The sequence below is a fragment of the Ranitomeya variabilis genome, chromosome 4 (genome assembly GCF_051348905.1).
Source record: "Ranitomeya variabilis isolate aRanVar5 chromosome 4, aRanVar5.hap1, whole genome shotgun sequence".
Taxonomy (NCBI): domain Eukaryota; kingdom Metazoa; phylum Chordata; class Amphibia; order Anura; family Dendrobatidae; genus Ranitomeya; species Ranitomeya variabilis.
This window is the reverse complement of record NC_135235.1, coordinates 18,924,831-18,941,117: the sequence shown is the minus strand read 5'-3', so window position 1 is coordinate 18,941,117 and position 16,287 is coordinate 18,924,831. Positions and strand designations below refer to the sequence as shown.

At 46.6% G+C, this 16,287-nt stretch overlaps 1 protein-coding gene across 3 annotated transcripts in view; it reads right to left on the bottom strand.

Moving 5' to 3' along the window:
* The window catches only part of SORCS1 (sortilin related VPS10 domain containing receptor 1), a 702,133-nt gene that overhangs the window by 233,791 nt on the left and 452,055 nt on the right, over positions 1–16,287 (bottom strand). For all 3 annotated transcript variants that reach the window (XM_077258071.1, XM_077258072.1, XM_077258073.1), the window contains exon 6: positions 11,987–12,051. In XM_077258071.1, coding sequence (XP_077114186.1) covers positions 11,987–12,051 — 65 coding nt within the window. The remainder of the gene's footprint in view (positions 1–11,986; positions 12,052–16,287) is intronic.

Here is a 16,287-nt window from a genome sequence, read left to right as displayed (position 1 = left end):
TAATCTGGTGAACGAACCAAAAATCAAAAATTGGCAAATTTCTGTAGACCCATAAAGTGTCCAGCTCCGGGTTGTAAAAAAAGTACCATAACTTCATTTGTGAATGACTTTTGCAAATTGTGAAATAAGAACTAGTTTCAGCCCCCGGAGATCAATAATGTTCATTGTGGCTATGGATAGTAACAGTGGAAACTAATTGAGGCAATTGATTTAAAAAAACAAATATCCAAACTTTTAATAACTTTTTTTCAATTAATTCCGTATTACACATTTCTATTGACTTTAGTTTATTTAAAGTGCGTTTTTTCGCTATTTCGAGCTTCACTCAGCACAGCATCGTCACCAGCTCCGCACCATCTGTTTCCGAGACTTAAATTGTGTGTCTGAAACAAAAAAAGTGACCTAGAATAGGAAAAAAATTATTTAATAGAAAAAAGTGACAAAACTTTTCCCAGTAACTTTCCTCATGATGTGACATTTGCAAACATGCTAAGATCTTCATCCAGGTAATTGACGTGGAAATGACAGCGATCATGTATATTAACCAAATCAGTCAATTTCCGGGGGAGATGAAACAAAACGGCTTGTGTCATGGAGGAATCTGCGAGTGAGCGAGACAAGATACGACAATTCAGTGTGGCAGTGGCTGGCATCTCGACACTGCTGCCTATGAGCGCTAATTGTCTGTAGGTGTCTGCTGATTCCTTACTCCGGCTGCCCCTCCATTCTTGCCTCATTTGCAGCCATCGGCAAAGAAGGAACGGTAGACAGCAGAATCATAATCATTTTATGAGATGCTGAGGCACACGAGATAAATTCACTTATCCCTTTGCCTCATTTATTACATTTGAGCCTCATTAGTGTCAGTTTCGGTGTTCCATAACTGAAGGCATTTCCACAGTTAAATCCAATTAGATGTGGCTCACGTGGGTCAGGAGGTGAGAGCAGCAACTTTCTTCCATCATATCCAACTAGGTATCATAATTCCCATACTCTATAGATTTTAGGACCATTGAGGTACCGGATTACTGCATTTTTGCTCAACGTTACATCCAAGTCATATCTTGGTATTTCGGCAGGTCAAGGTTTGCCGTGAAGTGTTATCAATCAAGACCGAAGGTAACAAGACAATTGATGATAACATATCAGAGTTGGCACATCAGTGATCATTGCTACATTAGCCCGATCCTCGTAGAAGATGCCCTGGTTCCACCACTGAGTTACCATGACCCTTCTGTTGTGCAGCCACCAAGTGATGAATTGTAAGATTGGTTCTTCAGTGGGAGTACGGTAATTTTGTTGCATACGGGTTTCTGAGTCATAAAGTGCTGAATTATTGTCCTCATATACAGTACAAATATAGTAGACACCAACTTGTCTCCTGCGTCTTGTCTGCATGGAACTATAATTAGTAAAAATCACTGGACGGATTCATCGAGGATCGTGTTTGAGTCGAATTTCCTGAAATTTGCGGTTTCAAGTGAACTCAAACATTTTGACATTTGATTCACAAATCTTCGCCAACACTATTTCCCACACTGTTGAAGCATCAGACCACGGGGAAATGTAATTTAACGTTGCTGCACGGCGTCACCACAATGCTCTGAAGCTCTTACATCAAGCGAGGTGACATTATCACACCGTGTACAGTGGTGGTCAATACCGGGGCCATCACAGATCAGCGGTTCTCAGTGGATCATAGTTTGTACAGCAGTCATTTTCCATCTACAGAGTTACTGGGTAAGTCTATATCTCCTGTAAAGTGTGAGCTCTTATGGTCAGCGGGGTCCTCTCTCTCCTGTAGAGTGTAAGCTCTTATGGTCAGCGGGGTCCTCTCCTGTAGAGTGTAAGCTCTTATGGTCAGTGGGGTCCTCTCTCTCCTGTAGAGTGTAAGCTCTTATGGTCAGTTTTGTCCTCTCTCCTGTAGAGTGTAAGCTCTTATGATCAGTGGGGTCCTCTCTCTCCTGTAGAGTGTAAGCTCTTATTGTCAGTTTTGTCCTCTCTCCTGTAGAGTGTAAGCTCTTATGGTCAGTGGGGTTCTCTCTCTCCTGTAGAGTGTAAGCTCTTATGGTCAGTGGGGTCCTCTCTCTCCTGTAGAGTGTAAGCTCTTATGGTCAGTGGGGTCCTCTCTCTCCTGTAGAGTGTAAGCTCTTATGGTCAGTGGGGTCCTCTCTCTCCTGTAGAGTGTAAGCTCTTATGGTCAGTGGGGTCCTCTCTCTCCTGTAGAGTGTAAGCTCTTATGGTCAGTGGGGTCCTCTCTCTCCTGTAGAGTGTAAGCTCTTATGATCAGTGGGGTCCTCTCTCTCCTGTAGAGTGTAAGCTCTTATGGTCAGTGGGGTCCTATCTCCTGTAGAGTGTAAGCTCTTATGGTCAGTGGGGTCCTCTCTCTCCTGTAGAGTGTAAGTTCTTATGGTCAGTGGGGTCCTCTCTCTCCTGTAGAGTGTAAGCTCTTATGGTCAGTGGGGTCCTCTCTCTCCTGTAGAGTGTAAGTTCTTATGGTCAGTGGGGTCCTCTCTCTCCTGTAGAGTGTAAGCTCTTATGGTCAGTGGGGTCCTCTCTCCTGTAGAGTGTAAGCTCTTATGGTAAGTGGGGTCCTCTCTCTCCTGTAGAGTGTAAGCTCTTATGGTCAGTGGGGTCCTCTCTCTCCTGTAGAGTGTAAGCTCTTATGGTTAGTGGGGTCCTCTCTCTCCTGTAGAGTGTAAGCTCTTATGGTCAGTGGGGTTCTCTCTCTCTCCTGTAGAGTGTAAGCTCTTATGGTCAGTGGGGTCCTCTCTCTCCTGTAGAGTGTAAGCTCTTATGGTCAGTGGGGTTCTCTCTCTCTCCTGTAGAGTGTAAGCTCTTATGGTCAGTGGGGTCCTCTCTCTCCTATAGAGTGTAAGCTCTTATGGTCAGTGGGGTCCTCTCTCTCCTGTAGAGTGTAAGCTCTTATGGTCAGTGGGGTCCTCTCTCTCCTTTAGAGTGTAAGCTCTTATGGTCAGTGGGGTCCTCTCTCTCCTGTAGAGTGTAAGCTCTTATGGTCAGTGAGGTCCTCTCTCTCCTGTAGAGTGTAAGCTCTTATAGTCAGTGGGGTCCTCTCTCTCCTGTAGAGTGTAAGCTCTTATGGTCAGTGGCGTCCTCTCTCTCTCCTGTAGAGTGTAAGCTCTTATGGTCAGTGGGGTCCTCTCTCTCTCCTGTAGAGTGTAAGCTCTTATGGTCAGTGGGGTCCTCCCTCTCCTGTAGAGTGTAAGCTCTTATGGTCAGTGGGGTCTTCTCTCTTCTGTAGATTGTAAGCTCTTATGGTCAGTGGGGTCCTCTCTCTCCTGTAGAGTGTAAGCTCTTATGGTCAGTGGGGTCCTCTCTCTCCTGTAGAGTGTAAGCTCTTATGGTCAGTGGGGTCCTCTCTCTCCTGTAGAGTGTAAGCTCTTATGGTCAGTGGGGTCCTATCTCCTGTAGAGTGTAAGCTCTTATGGTAAGTGGGGTCCTCTCTCTCCTGTAGAGTGTAAGCTCTTATGGTCAGTGGGGTCCTCTCTCTCCTGTAGAGTGTAAGCTCTTATGGTTAGTGGGGTCCTCTCTCTCCTGTAGAGTGTAAGCTCTTATGGTCAGTGGGGTCCTCTCTCTCCTGTAGAGTGTAAGCTCTTATGGTCAGTGGGGTTCTCTCTCTCCTGTAGAGTGTAAACTCTTATGGTCAGTGGGGTCCTCTCTCTCCTGTAGAGTGTAAGCTCTTATGGTCAGTGGGGTCCTCTCTCTCCTGTAGAGTGTAAGCTCTTATGGTCAGTGGGGTCCTCTCTCTCCTATAGAGTGTAAGCTCTTATGGTCAGTGGGGTCCTCTCTCTCCTGTAGAGTGTAAGCTCTTATGGTCAGTGGGGTCCTCTCTCCTGTAGAGTGTAAGCTCTTATGGTAAGTGGGGTCCTCTCTCTCCTGTAGAGTGTAAGCTCTTATGGTCAGTGGGGTCCTCTCTCTCCTGTAGAGTGTAAGCTCTTATGGTTAGTGGGGTCCTCTCTCTCCTGTAGAGTGTAAGCTCTTATGGTCAGTGGGGTTCTCTCTCTCTCCTGTAGAGTGTAAGCTCTTATGGTCAGTGGGGTCCTCTCTCTCCTGTAGAGTGTAAGCTCTTATGTTCAGTGGGGTCCTCTCTCTCCTGTAGAGTGTAAGCTCTTATGGTCAGTGGGGTCCTCTCTCTCTCCTGTAGAGTGTCCGCTCTTATGGTCAGTAGGGTCCTCTCTCTCTCCTGTAGAGTGTAAGCTCTTATGGTCAGTGGGGTCCTCTCTCTCTCCTGTAGAGTGTAAGCTCTTATGGTCAGTGGGGTCCTCTCTCTCCTGTAGAGTGTAAGCTCTTATGGTCAGTGGGGTCCTCTCTCCTGTAGAGTGTAAGCTCTTATGGTCAGTGGGGTCCTCTCTCTCTCCTGTAGAGTGTAAGCTCTTATGGTCAGTGGGGTCCTCTCTCTCTCCTGTAGAGTGTCCGCTCTTATGGTCAGTAGGGTCCTCTCTCTCCTGTAGAGTGTAAGCTCTTATGGTCAGTGAGGTCCTCTCACTCCTGTAGAGTGTAAGCTCTTATGGTCAGTGTGGTCCTCTCTCTCTCCTGTAGAGTGTAAGCTCTTATGGTCAGTGGGGTCCTCTCTCTCCTGTAGAGTGTAAGTTCTTATGATCAGTGGGGTCCTCTCTCTCCTGTAGAGTGTAAGCTCTTATGGTCAGTGGGGTCCTCTCTCTCCTGTAGAGTGTAAGCTCTTATGGTAAGTGGGGTCCTCTCTCTCCTGTAGAGTGTAAGCTCTTATGGTCAGTGGGGTCCTCTCTCTCCTGTAGAGTGTAAGCTCTTATGGTTAGTGGGGTCCTCTCTCTCCTGTAGAGTGTAAGCTCTTATGGTCAGTGGGGTTCTCTCTCTCTCCTGTAGAGTGTAAGCTCTTATGGTCAGTGGGGTCCTCTCTCTCCTGTAGAGTGTAAGCTCTTATGGTCAGTGGGGTCCTCTCTCTCCTGTAGAGTGTAAGCTCTTATGGTCAGTGGGGTCCTCTCTCTCTCCTGTAGAGTGTAAGCTCTTATGATCAGTGGGGTCCTCTCTCTCCTGTAGAGTGTAAGCTCTTATGGTCAGTGAGGTCCTCTCTCTCCTGTAGAGTGTAAGCTCTTATGATCAGTGGGGTCTTCTCTCTCCTGTAGAGTGTAAGCTCTTATGGTCAGTGAGGTCCTCTCTCACTCCTGTAGAGTGTAAGCTCTTATGGTCTGTGGGGTCCTCTCTCCTGTAGAGTGTAAGCTCTTATGGTCAGTGGGGTCCTCTCTCTCCTGTAGAGTGTAAGCTCTTATGGTCAGTGGGGTCCTCTCTCTCCTGTAGAGTGTAAGCTCTTATGGTCAGTGAGGTCCTCTCTCACTCCTGTAGAGTGTAAGCTCTTATGGTCAGTGGGGTCCTCTCTCTCCTGTAGAGTGTAAGCTCTTATGGTCAGTGAGGTCCTCTCTCACTCCTGTAGAGTGTAAGCTCTTATGGTCAGTGGGGTCCTCTCTCTCCTGTAGAGTGTAAGCTCTTATGGTCAGCGGGGTCCTCTCCTGTAGAGTGTACGCTCTTATGGTCAGTAGGGTCCTCTCTCTCTCCTGTAGAGTGTAAGCTCTTATGGTCAGTGGGGTCCTCTCTCTCCTGTAGAGTGTAAGCTCTTATGGTCAGTGAGGTCCTCTCTCTCCTGTATAGTGTAAGCTCTTATGGTCAGTGAGGTCCTCTCTCTCTTCCCTGTAGAGTGTAAGCTCTTATGATTAGCGGTGTCCTCTTCCTCTCTCCTCTCCACATGTGTATTATACGAGCAATTCGAGACAGCAAATTCGAGATTCAAAAGATCCGCTCATCTCCAATAATAAAGCTTTACGTTACAAAGAACAAGTGACCGTTTGGGAGCCTTGTCCGACCTTTCTGAACCCAGGACTTCAGATGAAGTAGATGAAACTTCTTGTGGTTTTCCTCTACATCTTCTCTGCAAAAATTAAATTTACCGGTGATCAGCTGGTAGACGACATTAATTACCCCACATTTTTCCAGTAATGGCCACTTATGGGTCACTAAGAGCTAGACTTTATGACATCTCCTCGTTTTGTAAGGGATTATTTCTTCAATAAGACATATTTGTAAAATTTGCACTAATGGGAGAACATCTTGACTTTTCCCTCTTGATTCTAAAGCATCACCCTCCAAATACGCTTTGACTTGTTGATGTCTTTCTGATTTAGAAGGATTGATCTAAATTCTCTATGGTTGGAAGCTCGTTTCATCCTCCTTCCTCCTCTTCACTGGTGGTGATTCCTCTGCACAAAATTTATTCTTTGACATTAATTTAAAGGATTTGGTAAATTCCTCCTTCCTGGTTCATTCCAGGTACTTTACACCTGAGGATGTTCTTCTTCTTTTCTATTTTATTTGATACAATCCTAGACATATTGTCGGGAGACACAGCTCATTGGAAGAAGGAAGGGGAAGAGGAAGACCGCCAAGAAAATTAATGTAGACGATCAATGAAACCATGAAGACTCTAGAGAAAGACCCAAATGCAAGGTGGAAAATATTCTGTGAACTATTGTGCCATAATGTAACAATCTGCTAGATTCCCATATTGGAGGATGACATGTTACTTTCATCCTGAGCCTCCTGGTTCAGAAAGAGGATTTTATAGCTGTAGAACCTCTGTGATTTTGGGGCTAGGCTAACATAGTGATACCTGGTCATATGTAAATCACCATAAAAGAGTTTAAAGGGAATCTATCACCAGATTTTTGCCACCTAATCTAGGAGCAGCACAAGGTAGAGACAGAGACCCTGATTCCCGCTATGTATCACTTACTGGGCTGCTTGCTGTAGTTTTATCAGCAGGAGATTATTAGATGACTGGTAAACCTGCTGCCAGGTAGTCCAACCAGACATGCAGCTCCATCTCACAGCTGCTCCTAATCTGCTCATTTTCTCCCTTCTATAAAACCTGGCCAGACCTTCTCATCCCTACCTGGGAAAGTTTACTTCCTGGCTTGCTGAAGTTGGAGTACGCAGTAGCTGCTGGACATTGATGCATGCTGTCTCCATTATCATATTCCCATTTGGTTAGTAACTGCCTTTCCTTCCCTATATTCCTCTATACCCTAGGTGAGAGTTTTTTGTATGTAAGTTGCTTTTTCTTATCCGCGTTTGTTTTGCGTGTTTATATACTAACATATCTGTCCCAGGTCTCCTGGGGGATGACAGCTTAGGGCATATCAGGAGCCTAGTAAGGTCAGAGACTTGGGCCTCTCTACCATCAAGAGTACCCCCGGGACAGGGATAGTTAAGGTCCTAGTTTCTAGGGACAGTTTGAGGCCCCACAGCATGGCACCATCAGAGTATTCAGGTAGTAAGTATACATTTCTACCATGTACCTGCACTCACACTCATATGAGGGTTAGTAGTACGATGGATAGTAGTATGATAGTAGCATGAGGGACAGTAGTATGATAGTAGTTTGATGGTTAGTTGTATGAACAGGGGCGTAACGACCGCGGTCGCAGCGGTCGCCATTGCGACCGGGCCCCGCAGGTCAGGGGCCCCGGGCCGGCAGGTCAGGGCAGGGCCGGGCTGGACATCGGGCACTTCTGGCAAATGCCAGAAGAGCCGATGCCAGTAGTGGGCCGCTGCACTGTTCCGCCGCCGCCGCCGCCGCATTTAACTATACCGGCGTCTATGACACCGGTATAGTTCAATGCAATGATGGAGGAGAGCGTCACCTGACGCTTCCTCTCCCATCATTCCCCGCTCTGCCTCTGACAGTACACTGCGGGTGCGCGATGATGTCATATCATCGCGCACCTGCAGTGTCCTGGGCAGACTGCAGCCGCCAGGAGCAGCGCGGGCAAAAGGAAAGGTGAGGAGAGTTTTTTTTTTCTTTTTCACCGGACTGTGGGGCCATTATCGGGGGGGGGGGGATGAGATGCGGGCTGTGCTCTATATACCCCTGTGCTGGCTGTGCTCTATATACCCCTGTGCTGGCTGTGCTCTATATACCCCTGTGCGGGCTGTGCTCTATATACCCCTGTGCTGGCTGTGCTCTATATACCCCTGTGCTGGCTGTGCTGCATATACCCCTGTGCTGGCTGTGCTGCATATACCCCTGTGCGGGCTGTGCTGTATATACCACTGTGCGGGCTGTGCTGTATATACCCCTGTGCGGGCTGTGCTGTATATACCCCTGTGCGGGCTGTGCTCTATATACCCCTGTGCTGGCTCTGCTGTATATACCCCTGTGCGGGCTGTGCTGTATATACCCCTGTGCGGGCTGTGCTGTATATACCCCTGTGCGGGCTGTGCTGTATATACCCCTGTGCGGGCTCTGCTGTATATACCCCTGTGCGGGCTGTGCTGGATATACCAGTGTGCGGGCTGTGCTGTATATACCACTGTGCGGGCTCTGCTGTATATACCCCTGTGCGGGCTGTGCTGTATATACACCTGTGCGGGCTGTGCTGTATATACCCCTGTGCGGGCTGTGCTGTATATACCCCTGTGCGGGCTGTGCTGTATATACCCCTGTGCGGGCTGTGCTGTATATACCCCTGTGCGGGCTGTGCTGTATATACCCCTGTGCGGGCTGTGCTGTATTTACCCCTGTGCGGGCTGTGCTGTATATACCACTGTGCGGGCTGTGCTGTATATACCACTGTGCGGGCTGTGCTGTACATACCACTGTGCGGGCTGTGCTGTATATACCACTGTGCGGGCTGTGCTGGATATACCACTGTGCGGGCTGTGCTGGATATACCACTGTGCGGGCTGTGCTGGATATACCACTGTGCGGGCTGTGCTGGATATACCACTGTGCGGGCTGTGCTGGATATACCACTGTGCGGGCTGTGCTGGCACCCAACACCATGTTGCAGTGCAGGAGATTCCTGCAACAGTCCGAGGCGTATCTAGGGGAAGGGGGTGGGGGGGCGTCACGGAGGTAGGGGGGGGGGCCCCATTTGGAAGTTCGCACCGGGGCCCATAACTTTGTAGTTACGCCACTGTGTATGAAGGTTAGTTGGGTTGGCAGATTGAGTCTTAGTAGAGCAAGGGTTACTAGTATGAGGGTTAACAGTATGAGAGATAGTCGTATGAGGGTTAGTATTATGAAAGATAGTAGTATGAGGGATAATAGTATGAGATATCGTTGTCACAAGTGTGTCAGATCCCTCTGGAAGAGCTGGAATGAGTCTTCTTTAGAGATGTGTGATTTGTGTCCCATATTAAATGGATTTAGTGTCCTCTGGTGCTGAAGACGTTAATGACTCTTACTATGCTGGTCAGAAACATGCAGCTCCATTTCAGCTGCTTCTGATCTGGTCATTACTTCTTCCTATAAAAACTGTTCAAACCGCTTGTCCCTGCAGGTGAAAGATTTGTCTTCCTGTGCAGTGTGCTAAAGCTAAGCAGTTGGAGTAGAGTTGTTGTGGTGTTCTGTGGTTTGCTGTAGTATTTGTGTGTTTATCTGCTGGTCCCTGTTCCCATTTAATTTATTTTGCCCTGTCCCTATCCTCCTCCCAATTGATGGTTAGTGCTTTTGTATGACAGAGGTTTTCTGTTAACCCTGTTTTGTCTTTGTTTCTTGTTTACCTTGCGGGTGTGGGGAGCGGACAGATCAGGGTTTAACAGCAGCATTGTAAAGTCGGAGACTCGAGCCTCTCTACCTTCAAGAGCACCCACGGGATAGGGATAGTTAGGGTCCCAGTTCCAAGGACAGTGGAGGCCTCACTTCCTTACCAAAGACCATCACAGCGTAAAAAAGTAGTATTAGAGAGTAGTAGGAGGCTTAGTAGTATGAGGGATAGTAGTAGGAGGGTTAGTAGTAGGAGGCTTAGTAGTATGAGGGTTAGTAGTAGGAGGGCTTGTAGTAGGAGGGTTAGTAGTATGAGGGTTAGTAGTATGAGGGTTAGTGGTAGGAGGGTTAGTAGTAGGAGGGTAAGTAGTAGGAGGGCTAGTAATAGGAGGCTTAGTAGTATGAGGGATAGTAGTAGGAGGGTTAGTAGTATGAGGGTTAGTAGTATGAGGGTTAGTAGTATGAGGGTTAGTAGTAGGAGGGTTAGTAGTAGGAGGGTTAGTAGTAGGAGGGTTAGTAGTATGAGGGTTAGTAGTATGAGGGTTAGTAGTATGAGGGTTAGTAGTAGGAGGGTTAGTAGTAGGAGGGTTAGTAGTAGGAGGCTTAGTAGTATGAGGGTTAGTAGTAGGAGGGCTTGTAGTAGGAGGGTTAGTAGTATGAGGGTTAGTAGTATGAGGGTTAGTGGTAGGAGGGTTAGTGGTAGGAGGGTTAGTAGTAGGAGGGTTAGTAATAGGAGGCTTAGTAGTATGAGGGATAGTAGTAGGAGGGTTAGTAGTAGGAGGGTTAGTAGTATGAGGGTTAGTAGTAGGAGGGTTAGTAGTAGGAGGGTTAGTAGTATGAGGGTTAGTAGTAGGAGGGTTAGTAGTATGAGGGTTAGTAGTATGAGGGTTAGTAGTAGGAGGGTTAGTAGTAGGAGGGTTAGTAGTATGAGGGTTAGTGGTAGGAGGGTTAGTGGTAGGAGGGTTAGTAGTAGGAGGGTTAGTAATAGGAGGCTTAGTAGTATGAGGGATAGTAGTAGGAGGGTTAGTAGTATGAGGGTTAGTAGTATGAGGGTTAGTAGTAGGAGGGTTAGTAGTAGGAGGGTTAGTAGTATGAGGGTTAGTAGTAGGAGGGTTAGTAGTATGAGGGTTAGTAGTATGAGGGTTAGTAGTAGGAGGGTTAGTAGTAGGAGGGTTAGTAGTATGAGGGTTAGTAGTAGGAGGGTTAGTAGTATGAGGGTTAGTAGTAGGAGAGCTAGTAGTAGGAGGCTTAGTAGTATGAGGGTTAGTAGTAGGAGGGTTAGTAGTATGAGGGTTAGTAGTATGAGGGTTAGTAGTAGGAGGGTTAGTAGTAGGAGGGTTAGTAGTAGGAGGGTTAGTAGTAGGAGGGTTAGTAGTATGAGGGTTAGTAGTAGGAGGGTTAGTAGTAGGAGGGTTAGTAGTATGAGGGTTAGTAGTAGGAGAGCTAGTAGTAGGAGGCTTAGTAGTATGAGGGTTAGTAGTAGGAGGGTTAGTAGTATGAGGGTTAGTAGTATGAGGGTTAGTAGTAGGAGGGTTAGTAGTAGGAGGGTTAGTAGTAGGAGGGTTAGTAGTAGGAGGGTTAGTAGTATGAGGGTTAGTAGTATGAGGGTTAGTAGTATGAGGGTTAGTAGTAGGAGGGTTAGTAGTATGAGGGTTAGTAGTATGAGGGTTAGTAGTAGGAGGGTTAGTAGTAGGAGGGTTAGTAGTATGAGGGTTAGTGGTAGGAGGGTTAGTGGTAGGAGGGTTAGTAGTAGGAGGGTTAGTAATAGGAGGCTTAGTAGTATGAGGGATAGTAGTAGGAGGGTTAGTAGTATGAGGGTTAGTAGTATGAGGGTTAGTAGTAGGAGGGTTAGTAGTAGGAGGGTTAGTAGTATGAGGGTTAGTAGTAGGAGGGTTAGTAGTATGAGGGTTAGTAGTATGAGGGTTAGTAGTAGGAGGGTTAGTAGTAGGAGGGTTAGTAGTATGAGGGTTAGTAGTAGGAGGGTTAGTAGTATGAGGGTTAGTAGTAGGAGAGCTAGTAGTAGGAGGCTTAGTAGTATGAGGGTTAGTAGTAGGAGGGTTAGTAGTATGAGGGTTAGTAGTATGAGGGTTAGTAGTAGGAGGGTTAGTAGTAGGAGGGTTAGTAGTAGGAGGGTTAGTAGTAGGAGGGTTAGTAGTAGGAGGGTTAGTAGTATGAGGGTTAGTAGTAGGAGGGTTAGTAGTAGGAGGGTTAGTAGTAGGAGGGTTAGTAGTATGAGGGCTAGTAGTATGAGGGTTAGTAGTATGAGGGTTAGTAGTAGGAGGGTTAGTAGTAGGAGGGATAGTAGTAGGAGGGATAGTAGTAGGAGGGCTAGTAGTAGGAGGGCTAGTAGTAGGAGGGCTAGTAGTAGGAGGGGTAATATGGGTTATGCAGAATACAGAAAAGCCATATGCCGCACATGTAATAGTGTTTAATGCCGTTGACACTTACGTCCTTCTGGAGTCTTAGTCTCTAGGTGGACAAGGTCAGCGTCTCTGTTAGACACCGTCACAGTCCTAAAGGCACAAAAGAAAAACAAAGAAAAGTCACAGGCGAAAAAACAACAAGCACAGCCCCATGCCCACACATGCTGTATACGACTTTCTCCCATGGCGGCCTTCTGTAGCGAGAGGCGTTGTATCTTCCGTTACTGAGCACAGACCTCTCGGCTCCCCTCTCCTCGCACCCGTATAACCCTCCAGACTTTTATTACTTGTCATTTATCTGCAGTTACATTGTTTTATTGTATCACAATTCTCTGATATTGCCTGATAATAATATAATGAGTGTCAATCTTCTAACCTCTTCGGCGCAGTTCACACATTCCACCGCTTCCGCTCTTCTCTCTGCAGCTAATTCCGCACTTTGATGAGTTTTTTATTTTTTTCCTCAGTACTGGGCACACAATTTACATCTTGATTCTTACTTCTTATGACCCAATTCCCCCCTCCCCCATGTCTGTAAATCTGCACTTAGTCTGTGAGTTGCAAGTTCTTTAAAAATGCAGTTGTGGCAGTTCTGCGCGGTGCGGCGGAGCATCGAGCTCTGTTCTTTCTCAGGCTCGGTCCCCACTGAGGTTGGAGATACACAATAAATAATAAGGAGCTCGTCAGACTCACATGCCCATTGTTGATCACAAAAGACAAGATTACAGATGTATTTCGGCATCCGAACAGAACGACTTCTCTTGGCAGCGGGAAGATCCCTGGAGTGCCTCACCAGCCGGCATTTTCATCTGACTAGTGGAAACCATTCGAACGACTGGAGCCAAATCTAAAGCTTGTATTATATACAGCATCTCTGTTCATTCATTATACAGCCCTCCGCAGGCTCGCTAAATCTCATTAACCCCCGCGTAGCCACACTCTATTAAAAGGGTCGTCCGAATCTTAAAAAAGTTTTGCGGAACTTTTTTTTTTTTTTTTGCACAAAGCACCTTTTATTTCACTTTTATACAACTTTTTTAGTAAACTTTCACATCCGGCGATTGGTGACCTCATTTATTCGTTTCCTAATGTACCGCAGATCACATTCTATGCATCCGATATATGATCTTTCCTTGTTTCTTACATGTCAGTGCTGACATAAAGGTCTTATAGCGCATGCGCTGTATGAACTGACCGTGTGTGCAGCCATAGATATGCCATATAGAGACCCAATAATGTCACAAATGCACATGTATAGGGTCGAGAATGTGTAGCGAGAAGGTAATCACCTGAATTTTAGGAGTACGGGGCGAGCAATGCTGGCGCTCAAGGGTGGAATGAGCAATGGTCGAGTAGTCCAAGGTCCCAAGAGCGGAGCGAGCTGCGATACTGCAGGTCTGCCGATAATGAGCGGCACATGTGCTGGAGATGATAAAAGCAGCACTGAAGGTATTGGCGTAACTTGGGATTAATTGGCTCTCGGGATCACCTTCTTCCGGTTAGTTGATTCGCACACTAAGAACTTAGTGAGTTATCATTCAAGACCAGTTTATTCTTCCTACAAACAAATTCACCAATTTCACATCATGGCACAAAATACGTCGTGAAAGAACTTAGCATTCCAAGTAAGAAAACAATGCCATCCAAAAATGTGCAAAGCCATATTCACGTTTCGGTCCAACACTCGGACCTTCATCAGAAGTATGATGGAGGTGCTTGGTCGCTGATGGCGTGGCTCTCGAGCCGTGGTCGTCACATGCCCCATAGCGTCTCCTTCATACCTATCTCTCAGCAATCTGCAACCAAGGTCCGGGTGTTGGACCGAAATGTGAATATTGCTTTGCACATTTTTGGATTGCGCGCATAAACTTTTGTCTTTTTACCGGCATACCTTGCAGTGCAGAGTTCTTTCATATTGCTATATTATGGACTGGAACCTCACTGGTGCCTGACAATGAGTGACGCACACTATCTGCAGCACTAATTAAATCTTTGGCCGTCTCTATCCCCATACTGTACACCACAGCATTACCAAGCAACAGGGCAAAAGGCTACATAACAGAACTGGAAAACAAGCCTGCCTCCTGTGGCTGGAGGGGGTATTACAGCAGGGTCAGTGATGTCATGTCTACTGAGAGCTGTCAATCATGCGTCACCTGTTAATGTAATTGGCTGTGAACTCCCAGGTCCTTTCTGATGGCACCGTGAGCGTAATATCTTTCTCACGCTCACGGAGACGTCAGACAGGTCTGCAAGATACTGAGCAATGCTAGCACATGCTGTTGGATGGCAGGCTGTATATACGCATCATGCACCTGCCATCAAGATGTAGCAGAGCTAGAACCGTCGTGGGACAAATGGATTATCTTCTCTGCGGAAAGGTGAGGAATATTGTTGTTTATTATTTTAATTCTGTTACAGGAGACTATGGCTTCACTGGAATGGGCGATGTCGTGAATATTGTTACATTTAGATGCGCTAAAGGAGTCTGTGTCTTTCTTTCAATTAAAGTACTTTATTCTGGGTGTGTGTTTTTTTGCCATATAACTATAGGATTAGTAATGGATTGGTGTGTTATAGACGTCTCTCCATTACTAAGCCTCGGCCTTGATGTCACAAAGGTGACGTTTTGCGGCCCATGCTGCTACCGGAAACACTGACGGCTGAAAGAGCCCTTAGTGAACACGATCATTTACCAAACATTGGCCGACTTTTAGGGAAAAAGCTTGGGAATCCAGACACGAATCATAATGTGCAACATTTGTGCCGAATTTGAGATTGGTGAACGTTTTTCGAACCCATTCGCTTATCTCTAAACCTGAGTCCCATCTACTTTTTCGTCGTGTCCTGTATGGGTGCCACACTAATTACATCTGCTTTTCATGATGTTCTGTATGGGTGCCCCATGAGTCCCATCTACTTTTACATGGTGTCCTGTATGGGTGCCACATGAGTCCCATCAAGTTTTACATGATGTCCTGTATGGGTGCCACATAAGTCCCATATACTTTTACATGGTGTCCTGTATGGGTGCCACATGAGTCCCATCTACTTTTACATGATGTCCAATTTGGGTATCACACTAATTCAATTTACTTTTACATGGTGTCCTGTATGGGTGCCACATGAGTCCCATCAACTTGTACATGGTGTCCTGTATGGGTGCCACATGAGTCCCATCAAGTTTTACATGATGTCCTGTATGGGTGCCACATGAGTCCCATCTACTTTTACATGGTGTCCTGTATGGGTGCCACATGAGTCCCATGTACTTTTCCATGGTTTCCTGCATGGGTGTCACATGAGACCCATCTATTTTTCCGTGGTATTCCGTGGTATGGGTGCCACAAGAGGTCCATGTGCTTTTCTATGGTGTATACACAGATATGGAAACCTACTACTGTAACATTGCGTTGCTGTTCTTTTTGCTTATAGTCATAGCCATAGTACAGTCCTGTGCATGAGGATCTAGTAACGGGGTGCTAATACTATTGCAACATGCGCTTTACCAATCACTTGAAATAACCAAAGACGTTATAATGAAGATAAAAGCGAAATAAAAACACAATCCTCTTCACTGTGTTCCCCATCTCTTTCCATGTGGGCACATCTGTCTGCATTGCACGTCCATAAATCAGATTACGGTGTGATTAATATTACAGCCCGGAGGAGATGTCGTACAACAAGCAGAGGAGCAGAGACAGAAATCCGAGCTGGGAGCTCCCGGAATGAGCGGGTCCAGATCTGCACCAGACGAAGCCCTCGTCTCCTGGGTATTGGGAGAGTGTGAGGCGCGAGTTGTGTGTGACGCTATTTGGCGAGTGCAGACGGAGCCGCAGATGCTTCTCTCCTCCGTACAAGAATCCAGCTGGCTCTGGCACGGCACAGCTGGGCAGCGCCGACTCCTATCCCCAGGAGACATGGGCTGGTGCTGATTCATCTGGATGCTGAAAGCGGTTCACTTTATTCTTACAAAATGCTAAAAGGTCAGTCGGAAAATTGCAGAAAATTAACATTTCTACTTGAGATGCAGTTAATTCGTCTGAAATTTGAGGGAAGAAAGGACAAAATTGGTCGACGTTAAGTTCATAGCTAAAGTCAGTAGATGAAAGTGGGGTCAATCTACCCTACATTGGGCTTGAGAGTCTTTCTACAGATCACTAACGGCCACCTAATCCCCGTGGCCCTGACATCTGCCGGTGGCAACCCTACTTTATACTGAGGAGCATCGATCCCCAATCTGATGGTCTATAGATGGGGGGCTCATGGTTTGACCGAAATTCCAAGTTCTCTTTCCAATGGTTGGACATCGACTTACAGGGGTCA